The sequence below is a fragment of the Salvelinus namaycush genome, chromosome 32 (genome assembly GCF_016432855.1).
Source record: "Salvelinus namaycush isolate Seneca chromosome 32, SaNama_1.0, whole genome shotgun sequence".
In the NCBI taxonomy this organism is placed as follows: domain Eukaryota; kingdom Metazoa; phylum Chordata; class Actinopteri; order Salmoniformes; family Salmonidae; genus Salvelinus; species Salvelinus namaycush.
In genome coordinates this window covers 3,925,645-3,943,957 of record NC_052338.1, presented here as the reverse complement: position 1 = coordinate 3,943,957, position 18,313 = coordinate 3,925,645, and the positions used below count along the sequence as shown (strand labels likewise).

Sequence of the window (18,313 nt, the reverse complement as noted above, 5' to 3'; positions counted from 1 at the left end):
CTGCGGAATCCCCTTTGTGTGGCCATAATACCCCCTAAAAAAAAATCTATGGTTTTTGCGGCCAGTGGCCATTGGGCTGAATATAATAATGATAATTTCCTTTTCCCGTCTGCGCGCTCCGAAGCACCTCTCACTCACATGGCTCTTGGGGACGCAACTGCTCACGTCCTAATCCAATTCAAAGGTGCATATTGAAGATGTCTACATTGACTTTTTGTCAGCCAACAAGATGAGTAGGCCTAATGAACAACAAAAGTACTAGCCTGTCAATCTACTATCCCCCATAGTACAAAAGTTGACACTCTATTCTGCGCGATAAATAAATATTCCAAACATAGTCTGGGACAGTTGTGGGATGCGATAGATCCCAAATTAATACAACCACTAGCATAAAAAAACATTTTTAAGTAATGAGGCTGACGCAATAGATCAGAACATTTAGCTTAAAATGTTGATAAACTATTAGGCTATTTCTTCACATTATAAGCGCAGCAATGTGTACACGGCCGTAGGCTACAAGCGCAAATGTTCCATTAGCAGGAAAACACCATTCTAAAAAGTGAGTGCAAATGCAATTATGCTTGTAATGCTTTTATTATAAAAGGTGCATATTTATGGTGAAAATTATTTAACTCACGCGCTGCATATGTATGCCAGTTAGGCTCTAAACCCGTTGTAAAGCAGATGAATGTGTTTAATTTTAAGAAGTTATCAAAACATATAGGCCTATGGGCTAGGCTACATGAGGTGTGCGACTCTGCTGTTGGATCTGACAATTCATCTTGATGGTTGTACATTTGTCTCAAATAAACCTTTGAAGGACCTCGGCATTACTCTGGACCCTGATCTCTCTTTTGACGAACATACCAAGAATATTTTAAGGACAGCTTTTCCATCTTCGTAACATTGCAAAAATCAGAAAGTTTTTTTACAAAAATTATGCAGAAAGCTAATCCATGCTTTTGTCACTTCTAGATTAGACTACTATAATGCTCTACTCTTCAGGATAAAACACTAAATAAACTTCAGTTGGTGCTAAATACGGCTGCTAGAAACCCCAAAATGTGATTATATTAATCCAGTGCTAGCCTCTCTACCCTGGCTTCCTGTTGAGGCTTGGGCTGATTTCAAGGTAGCATTGCCTTTAAACTGTTTAACTTGGGTCAAACGTTTCAGGACCCGCCCAGGGAATTTTGGCCCATTCCTCCTGACAGAGCTGGTTCATCCTTGGGAGCAATTTCCAAACGCCTGAAGGTACCAAGTTAATTTGTACAAACAATAAAAGCACACGCCTTTTCAGTTCTGCCCCAAAAATTTCTATGGGATTGAGGTCAGGGCTCTGTGATGGCCACTCCAATACCTTGACTGTGTTGTCCTTAAGCCATTTTGCCACAACTTTGGAAGTATGCTTGGGATCATTGTCCATTTGGAAGACCCATTTGCGACCAAGCTTTAACTTCCTGACTGATGTCTTGAGATGTTGCTTCAATATATCCACATAATTTCCCTCCCTCATGATGCCATCTATTTTGTGTAGTGCACCAGTCCCTCCTGCAGCAAAGCACCCCCACAACATGATGCTGCCACCCCTGTGCTTCACGGTTGGGATGGTGTTCTTTGGCTTGCAAGCCTCCCCCTTTTTCCTCCAAACATAGCAATGGTCATTATGGCAAAACAGTTATATTTTTGTTTCATAGAGACCAGAGGACATTTCTCCAAAAAGTACAATCTTTGTCCCCATGTGCAGTTGCAAACCATAGTCTGGCTTTTTTATGGCGGTTTTGGAGCAGTGGCTTCTTCCTTGCTGAGCAGCCTTTCAGGTTATGTCGATATAGGACTCGTTTTACTGTGGATATAGACACTTTTATACCTGTTTCCTCCAGCATCTTCACAAGGTCCTTTGCTGTTGTTCTGGGATTGATTTGCACTTTTCGCCCCAAAGTAAGTTCATCTCTAGGAGACAGAACGCGTCTCCTTCCTGAGCGGTATGACGGCTGCGTGGTCCCATGGTGTTTATACTTGCGTATTATTGTTTGTACAGATGCACGTGGTACCTTCAGGCATTTGGAAATTGCTTCCAAGGATGAACCAGACTTATGGAGGTCTACATTTATTTTTTGAGGTCTTGGCTGATTTCTTGATTTTCCCATGATGTCAAGCAAAGAGGCACTGAGTTTGAAGGTAGGCCTTGAAATACATCCACAGGTACACCTCCAATTGACTCAAATGATGTCAATTAGCCTATCAGAAGCTTCTAAAGCAATGACATTTTTTGGAATGTTCCAAGCTGTTTAAAGGCACAGTCAACTTAGTGTATGTAAACTTCTGACACACTGGAATTGTGATACAGTGAATTCTAAGTGAAATAATCTGTCTGTCAACAATTGTTGGAAAACTTACTTGTGTCATGCACAAAGTAGATGTCCTAATCGACTTGCCAAAACTATAGTTTGTTAACCCGACATTTGTGGAGTGGTTGAAAAATGAGTTTTAATGACTCCAACCTAAGTGTATGTAAACTTCCGACTTCAACTGTATCTCTCCGATTTGTTCCTGCCGTACATACCTACACGTATGCTACGATCACAAGACACAGGCCTCTTTATTTTCCCTAGAATTTCTAAGCAAACAGCTGGAGGCAGGGCTTTCTCCTATAGAGCTCAATTTTTATGGAATGGTCTGCCTGTCCATGTGAGAGACGCAGAAGTCTTTACTGAAGACTCCTCTCTTCAGTAGGTCCTAGTGTAGTCTGGCCCAGGGGTACGAAGGTGAACGGAAAGGCCCTGGAGTGACAAACCACCCTTGCATTCTCTGCCTGGCCAGCTCCCCTCTCTCCACTGGGATTCTCTGCCTCTGACCCTATTACGGGGGCTGAGTCACTGGCTTACTGGTGCTCTTCCATGCCGTCCCTAGGAGGGGTGTGTCACTTGAGTGGGTTGAGTCACTGACGTGATCTTCATGTCCGGTTTTGCACCCCCTCGGGCTCGTGCTGTGGGGGAGATCTTAGTGGGCTATACTCATCCTTGTCTCAGGGTAGTAAGTTGGTAGTCTGTTGATATCCCTCGAGTGGTGTGGGAACTGTGATTTGGCAAAGTGGGCGGGGTTATATCCTGCCTGGTTGGCCCTTTCCGGGGGTATCGTTGGACGGGGCCCTAGTCCCCCGACCCCCCCCCCCCCCCCCCTGTCTCAGCCTCCAGTATCTATGCTGCAATAGTCTATGTTCAGGGTGGCTAGGTTCAGTCTGTTATATCAAGTGTAATTCTCATGTCTTATCTGGTTTCCTGTGTGACCTTAAGTATGCTCCCTATAATTCTCTCTCTCTCCTTCTCTCCCTCCCTCCCAAAGGACCTGAGCCCTAGGATCATGGCTCCTGGCTGTCCGCCGATCCACCTGGCCGTGCTGCTGCTCAAGTTTCAACTGTTCATAATGCGGCTACGGAACCCTGACCTGTTCACAGGATGTGCTACCTTGTCCCGGACCTGTTGTTTTCACTCTCTCTCAACCACACCTGCTGTCTTGACCTCGGAATGCTCGGCTATGAAAAGCCAACTGACATTTACTCCTGAGGTGCTGACCTGTTGCACCCTCTACAACCACTATGATTATTATTTAACCCTGCTGATAATCTATCAACGTTTGAACATCTTGAAGAACAATCTGGAATTAATGGCCATGTAGAGGACTGGCCACCCCTCAGAGCCTAGAGCTTTCTTCCTAGGTTCCTGCTTTTCTAGAAAGTTTTTCCTAGCCAACGGAAAAACTTCTACATCTGCATTGCTTGCTGTTTGGGGTTTTAGGCTGGGTTTCTGTATATGACTTCTGCCGATTTTGATTTGATAAAGTCGCAAAAAAAGGCATGCGCTGTTTCTTGCCTTAAGCTGGACATCATTCACAAGTGATAATATATCACTCACAAGTGAAAGGCTAATATTGTGACCCATCAGACTATTCTTGATTTATTGTCTTTACATATACTAAATGATATGAGTGAAATTGATTTAGAATGGACCGTTATCATGCACTTCTCTATCATGCACCTACAGTATATTTAAATAGTGAATGCAGGACACTATTCCCATGGTTTATGTTCATGCAGGTAGGCTGAAAAGAGAAGCAATGTGCTTAATATTAGGAATGTCGAGAAAGAAATATAGTAGGCCTAGCCTATTGAAAGTTGATGGGATCCTCCTCATTCTAATAGAGGCCATCACTCTGTTTTCTCACGCAATTGCATAGCCTATAGAAATGTTGCGCAACATGAGCTCATGGGCTCTCATGAATAGTTTGATTCGATTTTCGAACACATTTGCATTGATGTCAGAGTGACTAGAGGGACAATAGAGCGCGGAGTACTGGGCAGTTAGCAAGTTTGGTAGGCTACTAATGACCATCAATCAGCAGCATCAGAGCTTGGAGAAGCCTAATTATCGTGACAAAACGGTCATGTGGAGTTTGACTGCCGTCCTGACTTGTGACTGCCGGTGTGGTGGTAATACGGTCACCGTAACAGCCCTAGTCATGACTAACTTCAGATAAACAAACCTGTGATTATTTAACAGTGAACACCTGTATTTTTCACAAACATTTTGTCAAGGTCCTGAAGGAATTTCAGGAATGTGTGACTACAATTGCGGGCACCTTTTACGGAGAAGTACACCTACTCTATATCACTTACACAAGGTCACAAATGAAAATCAATTGGCTACAGTCTAAAGCAGCTCCTTCACGTGATTGGTCAGACGTCATGTGGTGTTACTTTACCTCCAATGGCGTTGCACCTGGAGGTGATCTCCCACAGTACCAGGGCCATGGAGTAAACGTCTGTCTGCTTGAACGACTCAATGTTTTCCAGGTTGATCCTGGACTCCAGCACCTCAGGGGCCATGTACCTGGCAGTGCCCACCTGTAGGGTAAGACCAACAAGGACAAGATGTTAGCCTACTCAGTGGATATTATCAAACCGGTTCTGTTCTATTCTGTTCTATTCTATTATTTTCTATTATACTCTGTTTTGTTCTGTTCTATTGTATTCTGTTCTGTTATATTCAACTCTATTCTAATGCTATTTACAGTAGAATATGCATGATTGCTTCCAGAGGTAGTACTGTACAGTACCATGTACCACTACAATTCAACTGCAATTTTAACTGACAGCCTGGTCTGATACATGTCTTCCCTCTTTCTTGCCCCCACTGTATTATAAGACACTACAAAGAGGCAATGGGTGCAATAGACACCAAAGGGGCACCCTCTAAAGAAGCTCACGATGACTACGTTTCATAACAACGTCACAACGACCCTGTCCTACTGCTGTACAACAGTCTAATGGTTCTATTAGAACTCCATCAGCCCGGTTTGCCTAGTGACTGTAATAAAACAAAAAGGCCTAGCAGCACTTCCTCTATGGATATTACTAATCTGTTGTCCAGAAGAGGAGCCCGCATGGGTAAGCAAGCCAGTCTGAAATGGCACCCTATTCCCTATATAGTGCACTAATCATAGGCAATATGGTACCATTTTGGATGCAGCCTAAGTAGAAAGGAGAGACAGGAGGGAAGAATCTACCTGCCCACTGTTGGCCAGCTCGTCCACAGACAGCGAGTTGTCCAGACGCAGACCCAGTCCGAAGTCACACAGGACACAGGTGAGGTCCCCCTTCACCAGGATGTTGGAGCTCTTGATGTCCCGGTGGACGATGGGCACCTTGTAGCGTCCGCACAACGTGTGGTCACTATGTAGGTGGGCCACGCCCCTTGCCAGCGACCCGCCCAGCACCCACAGGTCGTCCCAGCTGATGACGTGGCGCGTCAGGTACTCCTGGAGGTTGCCCCGGGGGTGGTAGGCCGTGATCAGCCAATACTGTTTCTCCACCTTGTGGTCCTCTGCGGTCAGGAAGTGCAGGACATTCTCGTGGCGCAGGTCGGCATCCGAGAAGATGTCCTTCTCGTTCTTCCACGAGGCATATTCCTCGTCTGCGAAAATTTTGACGGCAACGGTCTCGAAGTGCTCGCCGGCCCCCGTGGCGCCCTGCTTCAGCTTGGCCTTGTAGACCTCGGCGAAGCGGCCCTTGCCCACCTGGGCGTCCAGCTCGATGGGGAGGAGCTCCGTGTTGTGGTTGAGGTTGTTGGCGTGTGTGGAGCTGCTGTCCGAGCCGTCGTCGTCCATCATGATGGCGTGGGCATCACTGAAGTCGAGCGGCGTCTTCTTGCGCTTGGCACCGGCGCGGCGCTGGTGGTAGATGCGGTACCAATAGAAGGATGTGATGACCAGCACGGCCAGAACCAGCAGAGGAACCAGACTGACCAGGATCACCGACACCACCTGGGAGTCCAGGGAGTCTAGGGTGGAGAGGAAAGACGAGAGAAAAAGAGACAACAAGGTAGATGTTATCGATTAGTTATGCAATACATTGCCTATTCAGTTGAAATATTGTAGAATATACCTATTCTGTAACATACAGTAGGCCCACCCCCTAGTTAGGTATATTCTACAATACTTTTAAAATGATCCACCTCTGCAATATTAGAACTCTTCAGCCATCATACTCTGCTCTAAAACTTGAGCATATTTTCACAATGACCTTTTCACTCACTATGAGTAGCTGGACTGGCCACGAAGGTGAAGATCAAAGAATAGTCTGTTTGTTGATTGAACTTATTAAGAGCCCACTGCATAAAAAACTATGACCACAAAGGACTATGTGGGATACATGACGTGTGCAGTATCCTATACTTTGACGTTTTGACATTTCAGTTGCACTTGAACGTCATACTGTACATTACACTCCAGCTCCTTCAGCGCTCGGAAATCAACAGGAAGTAGCCAAGTAGCTATGTCGTCTCAGAGCATCTTGCTACGCGCCACGCAGCCTGCTCCTTTCCAGCAAAGCAGAGGAACCTAACACTTCCATGAAGAATGTCAGTAAGCATCTGGAAGCTACGAAGCTGAAGTTAGCTTGCTGGTCTGTTAAACACACAAATAGGCTGTAACCATGCCCAAGTCAACCACATATTGTGTTCCCTTTATAGACCTAGTCTATGTCTGATTCTTATACTTTTACGGAGTGATGTCGGTGTCTGCTAGACAGAGTAATCTGGTGAACGTTTATGTATATGCTATGTTTATGATCCTATTTCTGGGGATGGCAGAAGTCTCGTAGAAAACGGTAATAAAACGCAACGTGTCACGTGAAATTCCAGACCCCAGATCAGTTAGGATTTAAAGGGTCGTAAATGAGTCATTAACACGTTGTCTGAACAGGCAGACTGTGACAAGTGCTGCTGGGGTTCTATAAATACAGACAGATATATTAGGAACATGTTTGGCAGTGGAGGATTGTGTGTGTGCGTGTGTGTGCGTGCGTGCATTTGTGTGTGTGTGTTTGTGTGTCTATGAATGTTTCTGTGCATACAGAGCAGCAAGTACCCGTCAAGCCCTCACTCACTCGCTCCTTTTTTTCAGACAGGAAACCACATGTCTGAAATCTTCCACCGTGGCCTCAGCGGAGTTTGTTTTCTTTTTCTCAGAGCGAGAGAGAGGCGATCCGTCACAACAAACCTGTCCCTGTGCCTCTGCCATCTCTCAGCAGATACGGCCGACAAAGGAAAGCTTCCTAGTTACTAACCCCGCTTAGGGCCAGGTTTGAGAATATCGATTGTATTAATACATGCACAAGCTGATTTTTCCCCATTCATTTCTGTTACATGTTGTCATATCAGTGTTGTCATATCAGCGTTGTCATATGTTATGCTGTGAACATGAGGTTAGACAGTGTGCAGCAGAGCTATCCATCTTCCACAGTGAGGGGAAATGTTTTTCCATGACATCGATGTTCCCGATGTGCAGATGCTTTTAACTTTGGGCTACGGAAAGTAAAGTCTTGAAAATGTATCTCTGTGTTATTACTGCTTGGATGCTGTAGTCAAAATACATTTGATTCCAAAATTATAACGAAAGACTACAGCCAAAAGGCCTCGGCGATGCGGAACCTGTTTACAATCTTGTATTTGGTGGGTGTACAACAGTACACACATGTTAGCATTCATGTGACACCTTACATGACAACCTAATAAGGAATTGCATAAGCGTTTATTACAACATATGGTAGAAGAACATGTGTGAGTTACGTCAAAAGTGTTAGTAAACTACATAACAAAATCTTAGCCATGACATAACAGGTGACATAGCATCACATAGGGACTCACAGAAGGTGAAGAAGACACGGTCGTTGCACTCGTTTAACCAATCATAATGCCAACAAAAGGCTATCTTGAGCATGACATAACAGGTGACATAACCCTATATAGGGACTCACAGGGGGTGAAGAAAATGTGGTCGTTGCACTCGTCCTCGGAGCAGGAGCAGATGAAGAACTGGGAGCCCATGCCATTCCTCTCCCTCATCTCACACTTGCTGTTGTTATAGTCCTCCAGCACCAGACCATGCAGCTTATGGGCTGGGTTGTGGCATATTGTGTCTATGGTGACATTGTCGTCTTTCTTCCTCCTGGAAACAAGACAACAGGAGCCATTAGTTCCACTCCAATTCATATTTATTAAACAGAGAGAACATTTAAGCTAGTGATAAATACAGTAATAAAAACTTTTAAAAATGTACAAAACACAGTCTAAGCATTAGGGTAATGCTTTGAAACAGGGGTCAGGTTAGGTTTTACAGAATGTATCACCCAGTTACAAAATACCACCGTGCACGTGCAGTGAATAATCCTGAAGGTGCACAAATGGACCTACAAATGGGCTCCTCAGGTCTCCTGCTAGGTGGTGTGGAGCATATGTAGTGAAACCCTTTTTAAGAGGTGTTGCTGTGAACATGGCATTAGGAGTTCAACTGACTTCAGCTCCGAATGCTATGAATATGATGAGATAATGTGGTATTGCCTTCAGCTTCAAACAGGAGGCCAAATCTAGTTCTCCACTTTTTCTACATTCACAAGGCAAATTTCACAACGATATTTGGTGGGGTTAACTAAACCTTGTTCACGGCAAATTTAGTTTTTAAATGACAAAGAAAGATGATTCATTTCTGCTCTGTCACACACGTACCCACTACCCAGCATGCTCTCCTAAGGTCAAGTTTAAAGGTCATTCCAACTCCCAATGAGAGATGATGAGGGGTGCTGTAGTCACTCACCAAATGCTGACACACACGTCCTCTGGATGGGGGCAGATGGATGTGATGCTACAGTCGGTCATACAGCTCCCTGTGCCCGTACAGCTGGTAGACTCAACGTCACAGAACTTACACAGACGCTTCAGCTTCAGCATAGTCATTGATGAGGCCACTGAGGTGGAGACACAAAGAGATAGGGGTAAAGACATTAGATTGATCGTTTATAAAGGGATACTGTTTCGTAAAGCAGTCAATAGTTTGTCCATTTAGGTTACTCATGTGTTGTGAAATATGTTCACTCTTCACTGCAGCCAACATAAGACATTTGACCGGGATTAAATTTGATCGCGCTCGAATACAGCTTTTAAAGGCAATGTTACCGTGTTCGCGGAGATAGCATTCGAGGTAAACGCTGCAGATGTTGGCTCAAATGGAAATCCCCTTTAAATGTTTTGGCTTGAACCCCAGTCATTATTTGCTTTCTTAAATGGGCCTAAACTGTATTGACCCAGAGAAGATGATAACTTTGCTCGACTTAGGAAACTGACATTTCCCTCCAACTACACAGACAAACAAAAGGTTACAAACATTACAAAGGCGAACTTTCTCATCTAATATATTACATATTAATCTGAACCTTTCCTACACTGGAAGAGTATGGCGTGTGGTATATCAGTGAGTACAGTAAAACATTAACCTCACATCTCAGTCCAGACTACGTGAAGGAATGTATCATTAGGGAGAGACTTGACAATTTCACTTTGAAAAGAATATGTGAAATAGACCAAAAGGAATGTTCCCTTCGGTACTACCTCTCTAAGTATAATTATTCCAAAAGACAGTTTTCAAAGCAAGTGATACATTTGTGTTCATGTGTTCTTCTCCAATTCATTCATTACAGTGTAACATGTACATTCATTTTTCAACCATATGTAAACTATTTCCCTCGAGCGCAAATTCTACTGGGTGAACAATCAGCACATTCTGCAGTGCCATCTATCTACTATGGTCGTGTTCAGACTTGACTTCACACTCAGACTCAGTGGTGTGATGAGTGCCTGTGTGTGTTTGATAGTCATCTCTACTGAGACAACCACTAGACAGACAAAAAAACAAGCAAAGGGAACATTGAACATCAGTATATCTTTCAGTCGAGTAGTCTCTAATTTGCACATTTGATTAGTTGCTGTCTTGCCAACTCACTTTGGGAATATCAAAGCAGGAGATCATGTCGGAGTGTGTGTTTGTGAGTGAGAGAGAGAGAGAGAGAGAGCGAAATAGATAAATAATAGTGTATAAATGTGTGTGTGCGCATTTGTGTGTTTAAAGTCTAGTCTAGGACGGCGCTCCTAGTGGCAGATTACTTTAATGCAGGCAAACTTAAATCAGTTTTACCAAATTTTTACCAGCATGTCACATGTGCAACCAGAGAAAAACTAATCCTAGACCACCTTTACTCCACACACAGAGATGCATACAAAGCTCTCCCCTGACCTCCATTTGGCAAATCTGACCATAATTCTATCCTCCTGATTCCTGTTTACAAGCAAAAACTAAAGCAGGAAGTACCAGTGACTCGCTCAATACGGAAGTGGTCAGATAACGCGGATGCTACACTACAGGACTGTTTTGCTAGCACAGACTGGAATATGTTCAGGGATTCATCCAATGGCATTGAGGAGTACACCTCTTCAGTCATCGGCTTCATCAATAAGTGCATCGACGACGTCGTCCCCACAGTGACTGTACGTACATATCCCAACCAGAAGCCATGGATTATAGGCAACATCCGCATCGAGTTAAAGGCTAGAGTTGCCGCTTTCAAGGAGCGGGACACTAATCCGGACGTTTATAAGAAATCCCGCTATGCCCTCAGACGAACCATCAAACAAACAAAGCGTCAATACAGGATTAAGATTGAATCCTACTACACCGGCTCTTACGCTCGTGGGAAGTGGCAGGGCTTGAAAAGTATTACGGACTACAAAGGGAAACCCAGACGTGAGCTGCCCAGTGACGCGAGCCTACCAGACGAGCTAAATGCCTTTTATGCATACTTCGAGGCAAGCAACACTGAAGCATGCACGAGAGCACCAGCTGTTCTGGATGACTGTGTGATAACGCTCTCGGTAGCTGATGTGAACAAAACCTTAAACAGGTCAACATTCACAAAGCCGCTGGGCCAGACGGATTACCAGAACATGTACTCAAAGCATGCACGGAACAACTGGCAAGTGTCTTCACTGACATTTTCAACCTCTCCCTGACCGAGTCTGTAATACCTACATGTTTCAAGCAGACCACCATAGTCCCTGTGCCCAAGGAAGCGAATGTAACCCGCCTAAATGACTACCGCCCCGTGGCACTCACGTCGGTAGCCATGAAGTCGGTAGCCGCCGCCAGGTGGTAAGAGTAGGCAACAACACGTCCGCCACGCTGATCCTTAACACAGGGGCCCCTCAGGGGTGTGTACTTAGTCCCCTCCTGTATTCCCTGTTCACACACGACTGCGTGGCCAAAAAGGACTCCAACACCATCATTAAGTTTGCTGACGACACAACAGTGGTAGGCCTGATCACCAACAACGATGAGACGGCCTATAGGGAGGAGGTCAGAGAACTGGCAGTGTGGTGCCATGACAACAACCTCTCCCTCAATGTGAGCAAGACAAAGGAGCTGATCGTGGACTACAGGAAAAGGCGGGCCGAACAGGCCCCCATTAACATCAACGGGGCTGTAGTGGAGCGGGTTGACAGTTTCAAGTTCCTTGGTGTCCACATCACCAACGAACTATCATGGTCCAAACATACCAAGACAGTCGTGAAGAGGGCGCGACAAAACCTTTTCCCCTCAGGAGACTGAAAATATTTGGCATGGGTCTCCAGATCCTCAAAAGCTTCTACAGCTGCACCATCGAGAGCATCCTGACCGGTTGCATCACCTTCTGGTATGGCAACTGCTCGGCATCTGACTGTAAGACGCTACAGAGGGTAGTGCAAACGGCCCAGTACATCACTGGGGCCAAGCTTTCTGCCATCCAGGACCTATATAATAGGTGGTGTCAGAGGAAAGCCCGTAAAATTGTTAGAGACTCCAGTCACCCAAGTCATAGACCCCCCCCTCCCTTTTGTAAACTGCTGCTCCTCACTGTTTGTTATCTATGCATAGTTACTTCGCCCCCACCAACATGTACAGATTACCTCAACTAGCCTGTACCCCTGCACACTGACTCTGTACCCGGTGCCCCCTGTATATAGCCTCATTATTGTTATTCTTATTCTTATTGTGTTTGTTTTTATTATTACTTTTTATTTTAGTCTACTTGGTAAATATTTTCTCAACTCTTCTTGAACTGCACTGTTGGTTAAGGGCTTGTAAGAGAAGCATTTCACGGTAAAGTCTACACTTGTTGTATTTGGCGCATGTGACAAATAAAGTTTGATTTGATTTGCTCATGTTTTACATCCAAATAAATGATATTGGTTATCTACCTGTCCTTGCACTGCGTGTGCTGCTCCTGATAACCATTAGACTGCATGCTACTGTTTGGCTGATGTAAGAGAATACAAATCTCAGACACATGGCAACATCTGGAATTGAACTCTTCCAATCGCAATGAGTATGAGGAAATTCTGTTTTCACCGCAATCACCATAGTGAAGTATGTGGGAACAGGGATCTTTTGGCTGCGAGATGGGGAGAGGACATCTCTAGCTCTATCTTTAGGGCTCCCGGGTGGCGCAGCGGTCTAAGGCACTGCTTCTCAGGTGTCATTACAGTCCCTGGTTCAGTTCCCGGCTGTGATCGGGAGTCCTGTAGGACGGTGCAAAATTGGTCCGGTTTGGCTGGGGTAGGCTGTCATTGTAAATAAGAATTTGTTCTTAACTGACTTGTCTAGTTAAATTAAACAAATAAAAAAATCTCTCTTGACTTTATCTATGTGTGCAAGCATTATTCAGTCCCAACCCCACAGGGGTCGTGTCATCATATGAAGACTTAGTTCAACTTTACACACTGTCTGCGTGTGAAATGGCATCCTATTCATTATGTAGTGCACTATAAAGGGTATACAGGGTGCCATTTTGGACACACATACTGTCTGTTTAGTGAATAGCCATACTGTATCGTTGGTGAGAGGAACATAGTCCCCTTCCAGCAAAAATGTGTAATTTACTATTGCTGGGTTATGTTTGTCCACCTGTTACAAAAGCTAATCATAATTCAGAGTTATGCTTTGGAGGGCGCCAGTGAACGGTTGATTACCTTACATAAATGTTTTTCTGTAGTTACTTAATTGTCGCAATAACATGTGGACAGCACATTTTGAACATAAAATCAACTCTAGCCCCCAAACAGTCCACTTCGGTAAGGTAGGAAGGATCCAACAATCTTCAGGACTTTCTCACTGAGGGGTTGGAAAGTGAGAGCAAGAGAGAAAGAAAATTCAAGAGCGAGAGAAAGAGAGAGATTTTGCACCTAACTGCCAGATCACTCCCTTTTTTTCCCCATTTGCTCTCCTTCCAGACCTTTATGGAGTGTCTTTAGCATGAATAAAAACAGAAACGGACCAAAATCAGACGCTCCTAATTGTTAAAACAGAGATGAGGTGAAATGAAGTGAAAAGAGATGGAGGGAGAGATCTTACACACTGAATGACATCACTACCACATAACCACACGTTTAAGTATGATAGACTGCACAAACAGGAAGAGAAAGTTCAACCGTTTACTTGCATCAGCAGCGTCCTCGTGACACAACCAATAGTGAAAGTGGATTATTGACCGTCAACTAGGCCTGTCTGCATGTGCAGCTCGAGGATTTCCTCTTGAAGAATTTCAGCCGCAGAGAGCTAAGTTCAGCCAAGCGAAATGGGTGAGGATTGGGTCTGTGTCCAAAATGACAGCCTATTCCCTATGTAAAGCACTAGTTTTGATCAGGCAATGGTCAAAAGTAGTTTACTATATAGAGAATAGGGCACAATTTGGGACGCAGGCTGGGTCTCCGCTGTATTTGACCGGCTGGCAGGGGGCGAACCTGATAGAGCCACTTTGTCAGGTCACGTGACCAACCATGTCAAAATAATCAACCTTCTCTCTCTAAAGTCGGTAGAGGAGAGAGAGCAAATACGGTTCTCTGCCCTCCAACTTCCTCACAGTGCAGTAGTATACTGTATTACTCTATGCCAGAGAATATCAAGGCAACTGACTTAGGAGAGAATGTTGTACTCCTGTACCAGGACAAAACGCCTACTGTAGCTGTTCCCAATCTGCAGGGTGGAGTAGAGCTGCGGCTTAAAGCAACAGAAATACAACCTGCAAGTCTGAAAACCAGAGTAACTGGAGCAGATCATTCCACCTGCAAGTCTGAAAACCAGGGTAACCGGAGCAGATCATTCCACCTGCAAGTCTGAAAACCAGAGTACTGGAGCAGATCATTCAACCTGCAAGTCTGAAAACCAGGGTACTGGAGCAGATCATTCCACCTGCAAGTCTGAAAACCAGGGTAACTGGAGCAGATCATTCCACCTGCATGTCTGAAAACCAGGGTAACTGGAGCAGATCATTCAACCTACAAGTCTGAAAACCAGAGTAACTGGAGCAGATCATTCAACCTACAAGTCTGAAAACCAGAGTAACTGGAGCAGATCATTCAACCTACAAGTCTGAAAACCAGAGTAACTGGAGCAGATCATTCCACCTGCAAGTCTAAAAACCAGGGTAACTGGAGCAGATCTAGAAAAGCCACATCCACTGCAGCTGGCAGCATTCATAAGGCAGTACAGACAGTGAAGTAAACACGGTGTCAGGATATTGCAGAGGGATACTAGGCTACATTCTGTTATTGCTATTTCTAGGGTGTAGTGTACATGTCTGACTTGCTAAATCTTAAGCAAACAAATAAAGGCATTACATTTAAATTCTGCAGAGGAGTACAATTTTGAATTTGGCCTGAAGTGGTTTGTAGTGTGTTATAGATTTATAACAGAACGGCTAAGAATGAACTTGGGCTGAGAGCTGGTAGTAGAGAGAGAGGTGGTAGAGTTAGGAGTAATTATATCATTAGAAAAACTCCTCTCAAAGTGTATGTTATTTAAGCCCAAGGAGGCGGGCTATGGTGTGGATGAATGCTGGTAATTGTCACCCAGGGCAAAATATAATTGCAGATGTGGGGGAGAGAGGATTATTAGAAGTCAAAGCTGTTTGGTACCATTGGGACATGTTTGGAGTTGGAGACAGAGGCAAATAGATGACAATTTCTGATATGTCTACCTTGCAAATGATAGACCAAATATAATTCCAACATCCAGTGTCAACAACGCACATCAGCATGAAAAGTCCCATTGGTAGGACGAACATGCATGTTTTCTACTGCAACAGGTGGTGTAGCTAAACCTCCTTCCACTGTGTTAAGCAACCACTTCAATACACAACATATACTCTACCTACCGGTACTTCCTCTTTACAAAAACATCATCCTACACACTCAAATGCTTTTCTGATGTGATTTCCTCTTGGAAAATACTAGTGCTCACTTGAATTATGGAACATATACATTATGTTCATAAACTCCAACCCCGCTTTAGTAAGAAATGAGGATTTGGGTATAAATGTACCGCCGTTCCTGAATTCCTGATATTGAACAACACTGACTGCGTAGTTTGTATACATTAAATACTACTATGCATACAAATTGCAGTAACACCAGCCAATATCTTTGCGAGTTTTAGCTCAAATGAGCTGAACATTTTGCCTTCCACCAAAATGTATAGTTTTATGTATGGATTATGTTTGACCACCTGCTACAAAAATCTGAATGACAATTTTGAAGAAACGTGTGTCAACGTTCGTTACAATAACCTCATAAATGTTTCAATAATTACTTGATTACCTCGATAACACTAACCAACCACCAACATTCATAGGTTACTTTAAATAAACGTATAACTCACTTTTCTGTTCTAGAAGAATACTACCAAACATTATCGTTCCCCACCAGAAAGGGGAAAAACGAAGTAGCTCCATTTAGAAACGGACTATAAACTCCTCTTCTTTTCATTTACTAAAGCCTTGATAATAGTAAATATCCAGACTTTAATTCGAGACGTTCTTCGCGTTTTCTTCGGTCTGCCTGTTGCTCTCATGCGTCTCTCAAACAGCCTCCGGTTAGAAAAGTAAATAGTTCAGGCAGAACTTGCCGTATATGAGTCAGACGGTATGCATGCACTTTTCATGAAACAGGAAATCTTCAGAAAGGGCAGGACTGTTTTTTTCTTCTTCTCTAGGCTACTTCTGAACTTCTGGGCTTGTGGCTCACTGGTCTTGAAACATGTTATTATGGCCACAAAACTTATAGCAAGGCAAAACTTGAAATGACACGCTCCAAAATAGATGGCAATGACTTCAAAAGAAGTGAGGATAAGTATACATCCAAACAAAACGTATGAACTTAACACCTCTCTACTTACAATTCTGCAACATTCTTGAAGTTTTTACACACTTCACTGTGCCATTTACCATAACACACAAATGATTGATCAGCCAAAATACAGCTGTGTCTGATGTCAGAACATGTATGACAACATTACATAAGTTCTTTACTTGCTATACTAACACTTTTTCACATGGACCCCTGATACATTGTCCCCCTCCTGCATATCTCTCTTCCTGAGGAAAGCTATTATTCATCAGAGGGGGGGCAGTAGAGGTGGTGAGTGGCCTGGGTGAGTGCTCCTTGATGTTCCTCTGTGTTGGTTTGATGGGTGGCACTCAGGGGTTAAGTCAACTGTTAACACCCATAAATTAATGGTTTATTGCTGGGCTTCGCCAGCATATGTTTTCACTTGGCATACTCTAAGCCATGATGTCAGGCTTCAGACCTGACCTTGTGAACTCTCTACAGATGTCGTCTCTACCTCTCTTCACAATAAGGTATGGCTGCCTTTCATTGCAATGCAATAAAACTCACATAATACACTCATAATAGTTATTTTTCTGTATTTATCCCATTGACGAGATTTTCTGTATAAAATATGATTTGTTTATTGTGTCCAAACCATTACGTTTTGTGGTGAGTGTGTGTTTTTGTCTGTGTGCGTTTGTGTGTGTGTGAACATGCGTGAATTTTTATTTATTTTTAATTTAAACTTTCTTTAACTAGGCAAGTCAGTTAAGAACAAGTTCTTATTTACAATGACGGCCTACCCCGGCCAAACCCGGACGACGCTGGGCCAATTGTGCGACGTAAAAAAAACAGTTGCAGGTTGGAGGGCCAACTAACAAATGTAGATCGGAGGGCCGTCAAACAAAATAGACCAATGAAGCGCGGGTAAACTGCGCGTGTATCTACAACTCTCTGAGGGCTGGATATGGCAGGGGGCCAATATCCTCCGGCATGGCGCACGTCGGCCGCGTCGTTACACGTGCATGCATATGTGTGCATGTATATGAGTGTGCATACTGTCTTAAAAATATACACACACACTTACACATACACCACCCATGCACGTAGCACTCGCTTGCACAGGGCCGGCTCTAGCCTTTCGGGTGCCCTACGCAAGATTTGCAGCACATTCCCTGCAATTATACACATTATGCCATTGGGTGGAGAGAAATGTTTACAGTTTTAAAGCAAATTTACTGCAAATTGATACATTTTGTAACGACTTAGGCAATGTTAATATGATATCTGAGTGAGAATGACTAACCCCCTGGAGGTTTGCCCCTTAGACAAACTACACTGTTAAAATTAAGTGCTTTGAAACACTAAAACTAGTGGCAACTGAGCTGCCACCACCTTAAAGGAGACAGAACCTTAGCTTTGCTGGAGTATTGAAACACATGGGTGTGAGGGTATTGGGACAGATTTAAAGGGACATTTCAAAAATTTCACCTCATTCATCATCTCCAACACCACCCCAACATCAACATATGTGAAAATGGCACGTTTCTATGTTTTGTAGAGAAAAATATAGAGGAAGATAAGTGTTTCTAATGACATCATATTTGGTTAAAATCACATGATGCATACTGATGATGTCATTGGAAACACTTATCTTCCTCTATGAATATGACATTGACATTGTTCACAATTTCTCTTTAAGGTGTACTGAAACATTCATCCTGAGGTGTTCTGAAACATGACATGGTATGTTGTAACGCCACTTAATCAAGAGTTGTGCAACACCT

General features: G+C 43.8%; 1 protein-coding gene across 2 annotated transcripts in view; it reads right to left on the bottom strand.

Moving 5' to 3' along the window:
* The window catches only part of LOC120027347 (TGF-beta receptor type-2-like), a 136,592-nt gene that overhangs the window by 16,532 nt on the left and 101,747 nt on the right, over positions 1-18,313 (bottom strand). The window contains exons 1-5 of one of the 2 annotated variants that reach the window (XM_038972262.1): positions 16,078-16,321; positions 9,151-9,301; positions 8,315-8,505; positions 5,566-6,338; positions 4,762-4,903 (exon numbers count right to left, since the gene is read on the bottom strand). In XM_038972262.1, coding sequence (XP_038828190.1) covers positions 4,762-4,903; positions 5,566-6,338; positions 8,315-8,505; positions 9,151-9,301; positions 16,078-16,150 — 1,330 coding nt within the window. In that variant the 5' untranslated portion in view covers positions 16,151-16,321. Of the gene's footprint in view, positions 1-4,761; positions 4,904-5,565; positions 6,339-8,314; positions 8,506-9,150; positions 9,302-16,077; positions 16,322-18,313 lie in introns of those variants that run through there. The other variant, XM_038972261.1, reaches the window with a different exon arrangement.